Below are 16,278 nucleotides of genomic sequence, written 5' to 3'. Positions count from 1 at the left end.
TTATACACGACATTGCCCTTGTTTTTTCTGTGAAGGTGCTCGTAAAGACTGCTGGTTGCGGTTTGTCCCTGTTTCTAAAACTTTGTTGATATTTGGTATGAGTTATTGGTTGATATATTGATATATTTCACACACACTCTCATCATTGGATTAATATCCAATTAATTATTACTGAATCTGTGGGGATGGATGTCAGCCTGTGTGTAGTATAAATTGCTCGTTTTAGAAATAATGTTCGATTAGACTTCATTCATTGTTTACCTGTGTGTGTGTGTGTGTGTGTGTGTGTGTGTGTGTGTGTGTGTGTGTGTGTGTGTGTGTGTGTGTGTGTGTGTGTGTGTGTGTGTGTGTGTGTCTGTGTGTGTGTGTGTGTGTGTGTGTGTGTGTGTGTTACAATGCTACTCCCTGTTAGCTTGCTATGCTAGCTAAGTAGCCAACTGTTTTTGATTGATTGATTGATTGATTGATTGATTGATTGATTGATTGATTGAAAATGTTATTAGGCAGAAATGTAAAAACAGCACAAGTATAGTCAAACACTCTGTCTAAAAGGCACGTCCAAAAAGGTCCTTGCGGTCTTGTTTCCATTGGGGTCCTTGGTATTGGGGTCCTTGGTACTTAACGTTTGATGACGTTTTGATTCTTTCTTTTCTTTCTCTTTCTGGAAACAATCGAAAAATGATGTAACTTGCACAAAAACAAATTTCACCCCATTTGTACACCTGTAAACCTGTGACGTGACAATAAAGATTCTGATTCTGAACAATGTTGCAGAGGCCCAGCTACCCTTGGAAATTGAATGCCACTTTGTTGCTTGTTGCCACTGCCAGTGAGAGAGCAGGGTGAGAGTGGATACGTTTACCCAAATGGACCCGTACGGGTACACTCTCAGAGCTAAATTAAGACTAATTAATCTAAATTGAATATTTATATTAATTATTTATTAATTAATATATTTGCGTGTTTGTTTGTTTATGTATTTATTCATTCATTCATTCATTCATTCATTATCCATTATTTTATTTCATTGTCATGCACAGAAAGTGCTCAAACCTTATGCATTTTCATACAAGACACCAAGAACAGCTGTAGTGGTCAAACCTTTCTCATTTTATTACAACATTACAGGTTATTTTAAAAACAGTCTTCTTCTTTCAAACAAATAAACAAATATGCTACATTTGTTTTCTCTTCATGAATCATAACATGCAACTTTTCAATTTTCCTCTTTATAACATGTGGATTTCTTGACTTGGATATACAGTGGTTGGTATATCTCACTGAAGCTTTGTCATTCATTGGATGCTGCATTTTTCCCCCATCATTTCTGCTCCTTTTTCTAGAGCTTTATCTAGAGCTTTCTCCACAAGATTCGCCATAAACGCCTTTGCTGCTTTCACTACGTTATCTAACAAGTCTGAAAAAAGGAAGTCGTTATTTGTTTCAGCTTCCTTTCTTGCTTCTTTTTGATGTTCTGCATTCAACTCTGCCTGTGCTTGTGGCAGAGTCGCCAGGTTATGGCTTTTCTTCAGTCTTTCCATCTGTTTACGTCTCGTCTCTTCATTCTCAATGAGAATCTCTTGTTGTTTTTCCTGTATTGCTCTCTCTGCTTCTTGGAACATCTCAGTGGTGTAGTGGCTTCCTCCATTACCTTCCACCATCGACTCGATTTTCACCCGCAGCTCAGTGACCTGCTGAGAGGGATCCTTGGTTTTGTTGTTGAAGACGTGATAGTGACCGTCACATGTTCTGATCAGTTCTTGTAGTTTTGGACTCTTTTTCAAAAAGTCTTCAACTGGTTCACCTTCAAGCAGGTCACTACCAGTGAAGAGAATCATGGTGTATTCTTTTGACTTTACACCAAATACCGTCTGAATAATTTTCACTGATTGCTGCTCCTCTTCTGTGAATCTTCCCAGTCTGATCACAACCAGGAAAACATGGGGACCAGGAGCAGCAAAACACATACTCTGTTTGATCTCGGCAATGATTTTTTGCTCTTCATATCTGGTGTCAAACAACCCTGGCGTGTCAACAACAGATACTTTTCTATCATCCACTACACCGCTTTTCTTCTCACAGTTTATTGTCACAGATTCCGATAGGAATGAAGAAATAAATGCTTTAAAACCCAGGATGGTGTTTCCAGCGGCGCTCTTTCCAACTCCAGTCTTTCCAACCATCACCATCCGAAATTCTTCAATGATATGAAAAAATATATATGATTATGGATGATAAACATTCTTACTGTGTGTGTGTGTGTGTGTGTGTGTGTGTGTGTGTGTGTGTGTGTGTGTGTGTGTGTGTGTGTGTGTGTGTGTGTGTGTGTGTGTGTGTGTGTGGGGGTGTGTGTGGGGGTGTGTGTGTGTGTGTGTGTGTGTGTGTGTGTGTGTGTGTGTGTGTGTGTGTGTGTGTGTGTGTGTGTGTGTGTGTGTGTGTGTGTGTGTGTGTGTGTGTGTGTGTGTGTGTGTGTGTGTGTGTGTGTGTGTGTGTGCATGTGTACATACCTGTGGAAGTCATTTCTGTCTTGTGTTTTTGTTCCTCTGTAAGAGGGGGGGAGTATGATTATAACATTATAACATCAGATATTCATATAAGACAACTGATGTTCTAAACTCAATCAGCAACAGTTTTTCATCATGTAATCAAATGGGCTGTAATATACTGTAAACAGGGGAGTCGTTTTATAAGAGTGGTAGGCTACTTCTGAAAAGTTACAAATGCTCAAAATAAAAATAATATTAACAGATCGGCCTGTAGACCTTTTTCCGTAATAATAAATTGCGTTATTTAGCGTATTGGCAATTTTGTTCGCCTCGACAGACAGACTTTTGCAGGACTTTTGACATGCATGATGGTGAAATAGGCAGGGTATACGCAGTGGTGTAAAGTAACTAAGTACATTTACTCAAGTACTGTACTTAAGTACAGTTGTGAGGTATTTTTTACTTTACTGGAGTATTTACAATTTTCAGTACTTTTACTTCTACTCCATTACATCTCAGAGGCAAATATTGTACTTTTACTCCACTACAATTATTAGAAAACTTTAGTTACTAGTTACTTTGCAGATATAAATTATAATATTATAAAACATATATTAAGCCACTTTAGCCCTGTTTTATACCTAGGCTATTCGAAAATAGTGTTGTGAGCTTGTAGATCGGCTATTTTCAAACTTTTTAGTACTTTTACTTTTGGTACTTTAAGTATATTTTGATGCCAATACTTTTGTACTTTTGCTCAAGTAACATTTTGAACACAGGCCTTTTACTTGTAACAGAGTACTTCTACAGTGTGGTATTGATACTTTTACTTAAGTAAAAAATGTCATTACTTTTTCCACCACTGGGTAGACTATACATAACTTGACTGAGATTCCATCACTCACCTGAAGACAGGAAAATTATTAGACGGCCCTCCTGATCGTTGTGGTGGTTCTTTAACTCTGGGTTGATTGCAGGGAGAACCTATCAGTGGAAATAAGTGTAATGAGTAAGTTATTGAGTAATAATAACAACTCTCACATTTAGGCTTCATTAAGACAGTACCATCTGCTTGGTTTGTGTGGAAACAAATAGTATCTTGTGTTTAGAAAAGTTACTGTGTGTCTTAACCCTTGCATTGTATTAGAAACCCGCTGACACTTTTGGTGTTAGCGGCTCAAATGTGAGCCGTGATTTAACTCAGGCCAAAATACTCAAAAAATAATACATTTCATTTATTTTTTCCCTCACCTCATAGTTGACTTGTTATCCATTCATATCCATGTAAAAAACGTTTTGAAATATTATTTTGGGTTACGGTTAGGGTTTCATCTTTCAATATAGCTCGTTTTCAATTATAAAACTCACACTTCCAAAAATAACATACTTGTTTTAGTTTTTTAACTTTAAAATGTGTAATATTATTTAAAAAATAGTGATGTGTTAAGGGTAAAATTGTACCCATATACCATACAAGTCATTTATTTTTCATAAACCCAAACTTTATTTTACTCCTAATAGCAAATGCAGATTGAGGACAAGTTTCTCTCACTCTCAAACATGTAAACATTGAATATTGACAATTTGGGGGGAATTGAGCCACACTTCTCTGCCGGATCATATTTGACCCTTAAACACCACAGATGTCATTGTTTTTTATAGAGACCATCAGAATTAACTAAAATGGTGGTAATTTTGTTGCGTTAAAACAGTCGTTTCTGAGGAAATCATGAATCATGTTCCAATAAAGAAATGTAAAGGGTACTTTTTACCGATTTAAACTTGAAAACAGCTAAAAGAATTACCCTAATACAATGGAAGGGTTAAATGGACAATACTTGAACTGAGTTTAGGATAACTATACATCACGCAACCTCATGCCTCTCGGAAATTACATTACTGTTGAAATTACTCACTGATATTGCGAACCCTTATTTTATTCTAATTTGATTTGATTCATACGTTTTTTCCTGTTTGACATTTCTCAATTATGCCTGTGGATATAACTTTCTATCTATTGTACAGTATTTGATATTATATTGAATTGAGTTAGGTCATGGAATCTAAAGCTAGTTATGAATTTGGATGATTTGTGTGGTAATGAAGCATAATGTACATTAATTGCTGAATGCTGTTCATGTAAGCTTTTGTAATAGATTGTTTAATTAGAACTTTGTTTCCCAATAGATTTTCTCATGAAATCAACACTGCCATACGTTGGTTGTCAATGGCAATCATAGACAAACTACAATTGCACAGTTCCTTTTTTGTCAAAGTAGAGTCCCCCCAGTTTGACATTCTCATCATGAATACATACTTGATTAACTAACTGCAACAAATCAGTGTCAGTCTGATCTTTAGTAGATGGAAAAGAAGGAACATGTAGGTCAATTGAGTACCATGCATCTAGAATCTGCATCTATATATTTGTGATCTCATCAGGATTTCAGACAGTAAGGTAAGTAAAATTTAACAATTTGTACCACACAGGTGATTCAACTTCAAAGGGGACACACACCCATGTCTACATTTGTCTCCAGTCTGGATGCTGATGTCTATAAGTGACCAGTAATTATGATACTTGAAAAAGTCTATATTCAATTATTTATAATGTGCTATGATTATTGTTATAAAGCATTATGCGTATTTATGAGTTCTCATACAGTGTTATAAGCTGATTATAAAGCATTTTAAAGTATGTTTACTGTATAAGGTATTATAGATGGTCACACTTCCCCATCTACATGTCACTAAAAGACAAGAGGTCTCAGTGTCTTACCTGTTTCAATGTTGAAATCCTGATGTAGGTCTGGAGAGACAGAGGAAGTATAAAGACAGGCTATGAAGGTTCATCAACAAGGACCAGCTCACTGACACATCTCTGGTGTCTCCCTGTCTTTTTATATATGCTGTGAAGGATCATGTGACCATGATTAAACAAAGTTACATTTGCATCACTGAGAGAAGGAAGATAACAGCAAAGTAAGAATCAATGAGCTAATCAAGGTTCAGGAGTTAACTGTACCTTCATACTGTACTTCCATTTATTTGGAATTCATATATATATATATATATATATATATATATATATATATATATATATATATATATATATATATATATATATATATATATATATATATATATATATATATATATATATATATATATACACACACACACACAACACACATACATATATATGGATGTATATGGATGTATACAGTATTCTACAGTATGTATATACCAACTAGGGCTAAACCTTATTCCTAAACTTAACCTCAGTGAAACTATGGCTAACCCTAAACTTATTTCTAATCTTATCCTCAGTAAAACAAATACAAGAATACAAGAACCGCTGGTCCACAAAACAAATGGGGGTGAGCGTGTTTTGGGGCGAGTACTCCGGTTACCAAAACAAACCCTCACCCTGGCCGGCTGATCCTCTAGCAGCATACATTTCCTTTATAAATGAGGGGATAAATACATATAATACTCCCTCCCCACTACCCCCCCCCCCCCCAATTGCAGTACATTTAGGGCCCAATAGAGCATATTTGAATACATTTAGGAGTAAATTACAGATTTCTTTGTTAAAGAGCAGTATATTATTGTATATTATACGTACAATACTGTATAATACAATATAAATCCCACCCAAATACTGTGCATATTAATGTGGGGTCCTTGACATGAAAAAGTTTGAGAACCATGCAATGCTCAACTTTGATCAACTATACAATACTGTACAAAACAAATGATATACAATATAATACAATTTCTTGGTTGTTTGGGACTGTGTAGAGCACAATCTGAAATTGTAACTATGCTGTTGCCTGAGCTATCAGTATACTGTTTTATGTTATGAGTTACCTACCACAACATAAAAAAGAAAAAAAAAAAATATTTTTTAACTATCATCCCATAAACGGTTATGTAATATGATGTTTATTGTGTTGCTAATGGGGTTCTAAATAGACAATAATAAACATAGCTAAGGATCGCTAATCAGATTTGTAGTTAACATGAATGATATCCCCCCCCCCCCCCCCCCCCTCCAGAAAAACACACAACACATAGTAGGGCATTCACGAGTGCAGACTTTTTTTGTATTCGACTTCGACTAACAAAAAATATTTGTATAGCCAAATATTAGCGGGTGATATGTTATATATTTTTTCATCCAATGAAAACGAACCATTCTCTGCATTTCTCATTAAAATGTTGGGTTGCAAGTGTAGAGTCATGTTTTTTCTGCTTTTCAAAGCATTCATGCTTTGTGGCATGAATGCTGCTGTTTTAGCACCTCACTTGCATCAAGTGAGTGACGGCCCCACCACTTCACGTACATTATGAAATGATTTCACAACAATCACCATGAACTGATTAGGATAACTACCCAACACCAGAGCTCACAGCTGCATATCTGCTGTAGATATATTGCTGATATAATGTATACAAATATAATAAAATACATTTAAATGTCTTTCTCTAGGTGTCTTTTGGTTTTATTGTGATGGAAATTCTACTTTAATTGTCTGGGCTTTGAAAGTAAACCTGTGTATTTTGTATGTTACCAGTATAACCAACTATTTGTTCTGGTGTGTTTTAGCTGAGTAAGATATGAGTTGAAAACAATACGCACACCAAACTGCTTTCTCACCTCTTATTATATCCAATAGCGGGGTATTACCAGCCTGGCATTTGCACGAAACTATATGCCGACCTCTTTATGGGTTATTGGGAAGGAAAATGTATTAATAACCATCAACAACCCATTTTATTTCAAGATAGATTGTACCGTGTTTTCTGGGCACTTTATCTCTCAGGGCCAGACATTAAACATTCCAGTGGTGCCTGGTGAAGTATATTCTAGGTGGGACTGTGTAAACCAAAAGATTTACTTGAATGAATGAGGGCATGGGTGAAAGTATGACATGGGGACAGGTAGCTCAACGTTCAACCCTTTTGATTTGATTTGATTTGATTTGATTTTTTTCTTTATTAAAGTGTCATGCTTCCAAAGGAAGCCCAGCCCATATGGACTTACAGGACACTAGCATTTCATTTGACAAACGATGAACCGACATAATAATTCAAAAACAATAAACAAACAAATAACAAACTAAAACACTCAAGCTTCCTGCCCATGGCAGATTACATAAATACAACTTAAAATACAACATTGGGCCTGTTACCTCACATCTTAACAGAGGACCGGACAAGAACCTATTTGAAGAGATGAGATTGTCTTCTACTCCAGGCACTAGAAACAAAATGTGCCGTCTTAAATACCTCATAATTAAACAACCACTCCAACTTCTGGCCATCATCTTGCCAGAATAGATCAGGTTTTTGTTTTTGCATTACATCAAATAAAGCAACCCTCAAATCGTCATACAGAGTACAATAAAACATAAAATGGAATTCATTTTCGACATCTTTCAGGTCACATACATTGCATATCCTATTCTCTTCTGGCACAGCTGAGAACCGACCTACCTCAATAGCAAGAGGCAGGATACCAGCTCTCAGCTGAGCACACAATGACCGCTGGTTTCTGGTTAAAAAGGATTTGACATAGGACTCAGTACCAAAACACTGCTTAATCTGGACATATGATCTAAGTTTTGGCTTAGACCATATGTCGTTTGACCATTTCTCTTTGTAATTACAAAATATTTTTTCTTTCAACAGGTTAATGTTACAACGAAGCATATTATGAAACATATAAGCCAAATCTGCCTCTCTGAGAATAGAAAAAACGTCCTTTATCCAGGGGCCTTAGCCCAGTTGAAGACCATTTTTGTTAGCCTACCCTCTGGCAGATTAATGAGACGGTTCCACAACCGTATCACTTCTCCCTTTTGCCTAATCTCCACCGGTTCCCAACCCATATCTCCCTGGATTGCAAGAGAAGGGGCAAATGCATGTACCCCAAGGAAACACCTTATGGCTCTATTCTGGATAGAATTGACTTTTTTGACATCCTTAAAACCCCAAACACCAGCTGCATAAACAAGAATAGGACAAACACATGCATCATAGAGCTGTGAGTATGTGGAATAACCAATATCTTTACAGAATTTCATTTTACTAATAATTGACCCAACAGCTCTACCTGCAGAGTCTGCCAAAATTCCAATTCCAAAATCATAAGACATAAATTCATCTAGCGTAAAGCCCAAGTACTTATATGCATCAGCATAGTCCAGCGCCAGGGTACCAAATGAGAAAATCTGAGAAGATCTTACTGTACCTTTTTTTCTAAAGTGCATGATCTGAGTTTTACTCTGGTTGATCATAAGCCTCCATTTTGAGCACCAGACTTGAACAATATTCAGCATCTTCTGTAGATTATCTCCAGACTCTGCCAGAAGGACTATGTCATCCGCATAAAGTAAACAGTTTACAACAATATCATCCAAGATTACCCCTAAACCTGAGTTTTTGATCTTCTGGACTAGATCATTAACAAAAATAGCGAATAAAGAGGGAGATAAAACATCTCCCTGCTTCACTCCAAATGGTGTTGAAAACCAACCAGTAGTAAAATCATTCACTTGAACAGATGCTACAGGAACCTGATATAATGCTTTAATAGCTTTGTAAAATCTACCATCAACACCACTCTGGAGTAGTTTAAAGAACAGTTACTGTTAATTCTAACACACCCCAGAACAGTATGTTATTTTTTGTGAGTCTTATGGCCCCACACTGGACGACTTTCAAAGTCATCAGTCATAAGATCAAAAGATGACCTATACTGGTATGACATTTTTTCACCCATTCCTCTCACCATGAAGAACATATGCCTCAAGGATCTGCTTCTTCTCCTGACGTTTTTAATTTTACGAACTTAAATCATAACTTAAACCCCTACTCCTCCTAGGAGTTTTTTGCAATCTGTGTGAAACTGTCTACATATGGACCAATATCTAAAAGCCGAAGTATGTGAAGAAAATTCTTAATGAACCAATGAATATTGTAGTTTTTTTATTTTTATATTCTTCTGTCCCTAACAGAATAATAATAAAGTTTAGTTTTAGTTTGAAATCTGCCATTACATTCAAAATAACGAAGAGATTGACTACAATAGCAATACCCACAATGCCTCAGCACTCCAATGTTCTTACTTAATTACTTAATTGCATGGACATCTTTCTCTCAAATTAATGTATGGGATATAGTAGCTCAGACAGTCCTCGGTTTGAACCTCGTCTTATCCAGGTTTGATTGAAATTGCTGCACACAAATAATTACTTTAAATCAATTCATGTGCACTTTTTAAAGACAACATGAAATGGCATTTTGACTGTATTTAATTTCAGTATCGTGATGTCTGGTATTTCCTTGTGAAACAGGGGCTTGGCTCATGACAGAAAGCAGTAGCCTAATTAATCTATGCTTTAATTCACTTAGCAAGTAGCTCAACAAGTTCATGACTTGCACTTGGTCTCTAAGGTTGTGAGGCCTGGGTGATGCGGAATGAACAGGCCAATGCCTAGTCGGTTATTTATTACGTTGAGTGGATTAGAGACATGATTTCAACAATGTTTTTAATTTAATAAATGTTCTGATTCCCTTCATGTTTGCCCTGGCACAACAAAATGATTCATAGTTTAGGCCTAAATGCAATGCCTATTTTATCTCAAACTTCTTACAGTGGTGTAAAGGGCACCCTTTGACTATATGCATATGAAACCGACTGACCGCAGTATGTCTTCTGTATTGCTGTTTGCAGCTATATTAATGTTGTTGATGTGTAAAATAACTAATAACTACAATTATACGTTTTTTTAAGTATTTGTTTCGATGTCTTTTGATTTTAACTCTGGATTACTGAATCTTCCATCTGCAAAACACATTTACACTTGGTACTAATAAAGAAACCTTGAGATAAGACCTTGTGGCCGTTTGCTGTTATATTCCTTCTCTCTCTGCAGATTGAACTTTGCACCTTCAGATCACTCACAGCATTTACAAGAAATGGCCTGACTTAATGTAAACAAGCGATTGATTCCACCAACTTCGAACGTCATCATCCGATACAATGGCAGTTATCACCTCTTATCAGGACGATTGTTTCGTCCTAGTAGGGGCATGCTCTGCCGACTCAGTGGCTCAGTCGGTAGTTATCATGCATTATTTCGGTTGATAATGGCCTATTCTACATAGTATGGCCCTACTACCGTTTTAAATCATTCAATCAAATCATTATCTCTGAGAGTGCACGTGTCCATTTGGTTACATTTGTACTCTCTCAGAGTTACAGACACATAAGGGTCCATTTGGTTACATGTGTACTCTCTCTTAGATCAGAGTTACAGACCTGTAAGGGTCCATTTGGTTAAATTTGTACTCTCTCAGAGTTACAGACCTGTAAGGGTCCATTTGGTTACATGTGTACTCTCTTAGATCAGAGTTACAGACCTGTAAGGTCCATTTGGTTACATTTGTACTCTCTCAGGGTTACAGACACCTGTAAATGTCCATACATTTGTACTCTCACAGAGTTACCCATAAGGGTCCATTTGGTTACATTTGTACTCTCTCACAGTTACCCATAGGGGTCCATTTGGTAAAATGTTTACTCTGAGTTACCCATAAGGGTCCATTTGGTTACATTTGTACTCTCAGAGTTACAGACCTGTAAGGTTCCATTTGTATACTCTCATATGTTTCGGAGACGTGGACCCTCACCAAGGCAGAGAAGTCACTAGACGCCTGTGCATGGCCCTTGATGTATCGAAAAGATGCTAATGTATCCGGTAGGAGACTCAAAGAGTCATCTTTGAGTTTCCTACCAGAGAGACCGCAGGTCATCAAAATATTGGCTTAGGAATGCGACAAAAACAAAACAAAACTCCATGAATTCAATGCTTCAAGGGGTGTGTAATTGATAGAAAATAAGTACTTTTTTGGGTGAACTACTCCTTTAAGGGCAAAACATATTTGACTTTGGTCTATAATAACTTAAGTGAATTAGCTGAAGTGCACACTACAGTACAGCAGATTTGTTCTTGCTTTGCTGGTCCATCACAGATAAATTAATAGTGAGGATTAACATGATCAGAGCACAGTGGATTGTATAAGACAAAGGACAACAGCCTGCTTTTCTGCTTTCTTAACTATGTTAAACATGTACGCACAAGTGAAGTAGTACTTTTGTTTTAGATTAACACCAAAATCTTACTTTTACAACAGGAAACTATTGCCCATCCCCCCATTTTACAAGAAAGACATGATTGAGAGTTGTAATTCATTGTTTTATAGTACAGAGAGTACAGTATATAGTATCTAGCTCCTAGTCAAATAAAACATATATAAGAATACAATAAATGATGGCCCAAAGTGAAGTCCAACACGCTTCAGCCAAGCAGAAGGGCTCTGGTGCTTCACAATAGAAGACAATAGTAAATAAACAGTTTTTACCTGGGACTATTAGGGAAAAAATAACACTCTGCTCAGGGTGAAGTGTAGACATTTTATTTAAGAAGATTTGAGCATATAGAAACATCAGCATCCACACCCATTCTAGCCCCCAGCAGGGCAAAACCACCCAGAGCATTAATCTCAGTCCCTTAGTTCTCACACAGAGATGCCGTCCTTGAATGGTCGTATATTCTATGTGCAGGCATGTTACACTTATAGACAACATCAACAGTGTTTATGAACCAGACAAAAAGAGAATAGTGAAGTGGAAAATATCCATTGGAACAGCTGTTGACTAGACCCTAATGGCAGCAACAGGTGCCTGTGACAAGACCCCCTGCTGTGAAGGTAAACTCTACAGTCCATATAGCATTATTTTAGAACAGGTAATGTGCATATTTGACATTCTGAAAACAAGACTACCCAGGTAAAAGGGGAGGCTGTAATGACAGCCATTTTGTTGATATTTGTTTAGAAAAAGATTTGGGCATTTTGGTAAAAAGTTACTTAAAAGTAATAAGTAATTTAATATATTACTCTTGCTGAGACAGTAATATGTAAAATTATAAAACAAAATATATGACTTTAAAATTAAGGTAATAAGTAATATTTAATCTTTTAAAAATATAAAGTAACTTGCCCAACACTGGAGACACGGAAAAACTTAACCTCAGTGAAACTATGGCTAACCCTAAACTTATTTCTAACCTTATCCTCAGTAAAACAAATACAAGAACTGCTGGCCGCAAAACAAATGGGGGTGAGCGTGTTTTGGGGCGAGTACTATGGTTACCAATACAACACCTCACCCTGGCCGCCTGATCTTCTTACAGCATACATTTCCTTTACAAATGAGGGCCTAAATACATATCGTCGGTGTCCAGGACGAACCAGCTAACTCCATTTCCATTTTTTTTTTTTCATAATCAACGCTATTGAACACCCTTTACGTTTAAAAAAAAGTTTGAACCAATGAAAAGTATTAAAAAGCGCCTCTGACAAAACCTAACAACAAAACCTAACAAACTAACAACATTGGATCCTCAAACTGTCAATACCACGCAACTCTCCTCTGCTGCTGCCTTTGCACAACACAGACAGAGCGCGCTGGCTGCACAGTCAGAGAGGAGGAACACGGAGCAGCACATAAACAAACTAAACGTCAGGGTTTTTATCCCCGTTGTCTGTTAAAACTATGCAGTGTACCTGTTTATCAAACTTAGCACTGACGCTAATGTTATAAGTGTCATGAAGCATCAGGGCATTAATTCACACGTTGTGATGAATTGTGAGCTTGGAGATCCATTGTTAGCTTTTGGGAATTTGTACCCTTTTGAAACCTCTCCCTCAGCAGCGAGTGGAGCTATTGTTGTTCGGACTCCTAACTCCATTTCAGCTTGATTTCTGCTCGTATGAAACTACTAACTCCACTTGCACTGGATTTGGGTAAAGTGTTGATAATATAATGACAAATGCAAGTATCTGACAATATATAAAGTCACTATACCAACTTAGATGAGGCAGTATTGCTTTGTTTTAAAAAATATAAGGTTTTCTTCATTTCCTGAAAAACGTATATGTTTTTTCGTTTCCTGAACAATGAGCGTTTTGGAGTTAGCAGGTTCGCGATGGACAGCAGAGATATAATCATTCCCCCCTCTCAATTACAGTACATGTAGGGCCCAATACAGCATATTTGAGTACATTTAGGAGTAAATGACAGATTTCTTTGTTATAGTTTATAGTGTTATATATTAATTATACACGACATTGCCCTTGTTTTTTCTGTGAAGGTGCTCGTAAAGACTGCTGGTTGCGGTTTGTCCCTGTTTCTAAAACTTTGTTGATATTTGGTATGAGTTATTGGTTGATATATTGATATATTTCACACACACTCTCATCATTGGATTAATATCCAATTAATTATTACTGAATCTGTGGGGATGGATGTCAGCCTGTGTGTAGTATAAATTGCTCGTTTTAGAAATAATGTTCGATTAGACTTCATTCATTGTTTACCTGTGTGTGTGTGTGTGTGTGTGTGTGTGTGTGTGTGTGTGTGTGTGTGTGTGTGTGTGTGTGTGTGTGTGTGTGTGTGTGTGTGTGTGTGTGTGTGTGTCTGTGTGTGTGTGTGTGTGTGTGTTACAATGCTACTCCCTGTTAGCTTGCTATGCTAGCTAAGTAGCCAACTGTTTTTGATTGATTGATTGATTGATTGATTGATTGATTGATTGATTGATTGAAAATGTTATTAGGCAGAAATGTAAAAACAGCACAAGTATAGTCAAACACTCTGTCTAAAAGGCACGTCCAAAAAGGTCCTTGCGGTCTTGTTTCCATTGGGGTCCTTGGTATTGGGGTCCTTGGTACTTAACGTTTGATGACGTTTTGATTCTTTCTTTTCTTTCTCTTTCTGGAAACAATCGAAAAATGATGTAACTTGCACAAAAACAAATTTCACCCCATTTGTACACCTGTAAACCTGTGACGTGACAATAAAGATTCTGATTCTGAACAATGTTGCAGAGGCCCAGCTACCCTTGGAAATTGAATGCCACTTTGTTGCTTGTTGCCACTGCCAGTGAGAGAGCAGGGTGAGAGTGGATACGTTTACCCAAATGGACCCGTACGGGTACACTCTCAGAGCTAAATTAAGACTAATTAATCTAAATTGAATATTTATATTAATTATTTATTAATTAATATATTTGCGTGTTTGTTTGTTTATGTATTTATTCATTCATTCATTCATTCATTATCCATTATTTTATTTCATTGTCATGCACAGAAAGTGCTCAAACCTTATGCATTTTCATACAAGACACCAAGAACAGCTGTAGTGGTCAAACCTTTCTCATTTTATTACAACATTACAGGTTATTTTAAAAACAGTCTTCTTCTTTCAAACAAATAAACAAATATGCTACATTTGTTTTCTCTTCATGAATCATAACATGCAACTTTTCAATTTTCCTCTTTATAACATGTGGATTTCTTGACTTGGATATACAGTGGTTGGTATATCTCACTGAAGCTTTGTCATTCATTGGATGCTGCATTTTTCCCCCATCATTTCTGCTCCTTTTTCTAGAGCTTTATCTAGAGCTTTCTCCACAAGATTCGCCATAAACGCCTTTGCTGCTTTCACTACGTTATCTAACAAGTCTGAAAAAAGGAAGTCGTTATTTGTTTCAGCTTCCTTTCTTGCTTCTTTTTGATGTTCTGCATTCAACTCTGCCTGTGCTTGTGGCAGAGTCGCCAGGTTATGGCTTTTCTTCAGTCTTTCCATCTGTTTACGTCTCGTCTCTTCATTCTCAATGAGAATCTCTTGTTGTTTTTCCTGTATTGCTCTCTCTGCTTCTTGGAACATCTCAGTGGTGTAGTGGCTTCCTCCATTACCTTCCACCATCGACTCGATTTTCACCCGCAGCTCAGTGACCTGCTGAGAGGGATCCTTGGTTTTGTTGTTGAAGACGTGATAGTGACCGTCACATGTTCTGATCAGTTCTTGTAGTTTTGGACTCTTTTTCAAAAAGTCTTCAACTGGTTCACCTTCAAGCAGGTCACTACCAGTGAAGAGAATCATGGTGTATTCTTTTGACTTTACACCAAATACCGTCTGAATAATTTTCACTGATTGCTGCTCCTCTTCTGTGAATCTTCCCAGTCTGATCACAACCAGGAAAACATGGGGACCAGGAGCAGCAAAACACATACTCTGTTTGATCTCGGCAATGATTTTTTGCTCTTCATATCTGGTGTCAAACAACCCTGGCGTGTCAACAACAGATACTTTTCTATCATCCACTACACCGCTTTTCTTCTCACAGTTTATTGTCACAGATTCCGATAGGAATGAAGAAATAAATGCTTTAAAACCCAGGATGGTGTTTCCAGCGGCGCTCTTTCCAACTCCAGTCTTTCCAACCATCACCATCCGAAATTCTTCAATGATATGAAAAAATATATATGATTATGGATGATAAACATTCTTACTGTGTGTGTGTGTGTGTGTGTGTGTGTGTGTGTGTGTGTGTGTGTGTGTGTGTGTGTGTGTGTGTGTGTGTGTGTGTGTGTGTGTGTGTGTGTGTGTGTGTGTGTGTGTGTGTGTGTGTGTGTGTGTGTGGGGGGGTGTGTGTGGGGGTGTGTGTGTGTGTGTGTGTGTGTGTGTGTGTGTGTGTGTGTGTGTGTGTGTGTGTGTGTGTGTGTGTGTGTGTGTGTGTGTGTGTGTGTGTGTGTGTGTGTGTGTGTGTGTGTGTGTGTGTGTGTGTGTGCATGTGTACATACCTGTGGAAGTCATTTCTGTCTTGTGTTTTTGTTCCTCTGTAAGAGGGGGGGAGTATGATTATAACATTAT

General features: G+C 37.2%; 1 protein-coding gene across 1 annotated transcript in view; it reads right to left on the bottom strand.

Annotated features, from left to right (window-relative positions):
- The window catches only part of LOC308085924 (GTPase IMAP family member 8-like), a gene marked incomplete at both ends in the record, with an annotated part of 30,999 nt that extends 15,141 nt beyond the window's left edge, over nucleotides 1-15,858 (bottom strand). The window contains 4 exons of the mRNA XM_080429239.1: nucleotides 1,404-2,197; nucleotides 2,508-2,543; nucleotides 3,392-3,470; nucleotides 15,073-15,858. Coding sequence (XP_080285365.1) covers nucleotides 1,404-2,197; nucleotides 2,508-2,543; nucleotides 3,392-3,470; nucleotides 15,073-15,858 — 1,695 coding nt within the window. The remainder of the gene's footprint in view (nucleotides 1-1,403; nucleotides 2,198-2,507; nucleotides 2,544-3,391; nucleotides 3,471-15,072) is intronic.
- Between the last annotated feature and the right edge of the window lie 420 nt (nucleotides 15,859-16,278).

The sequence above is a fragment of the Gymnoscopelus braueri genome, assembly GCF_963280865.1.
Source record: "Gymnoscopelus braueri genome assembly, chromosome: 5".
In the NCBI taxonomy this organism is placed as follows: Eukaryota; Metazoa; Chordata; class Actinopteri; order Myctophiformes; family Myctophidae; genus Gymnoscopelus; species Gymnoscopelus braueri.
This window is presented reverse-complemented; position numbering and strand designations above follow the sequence as displayed.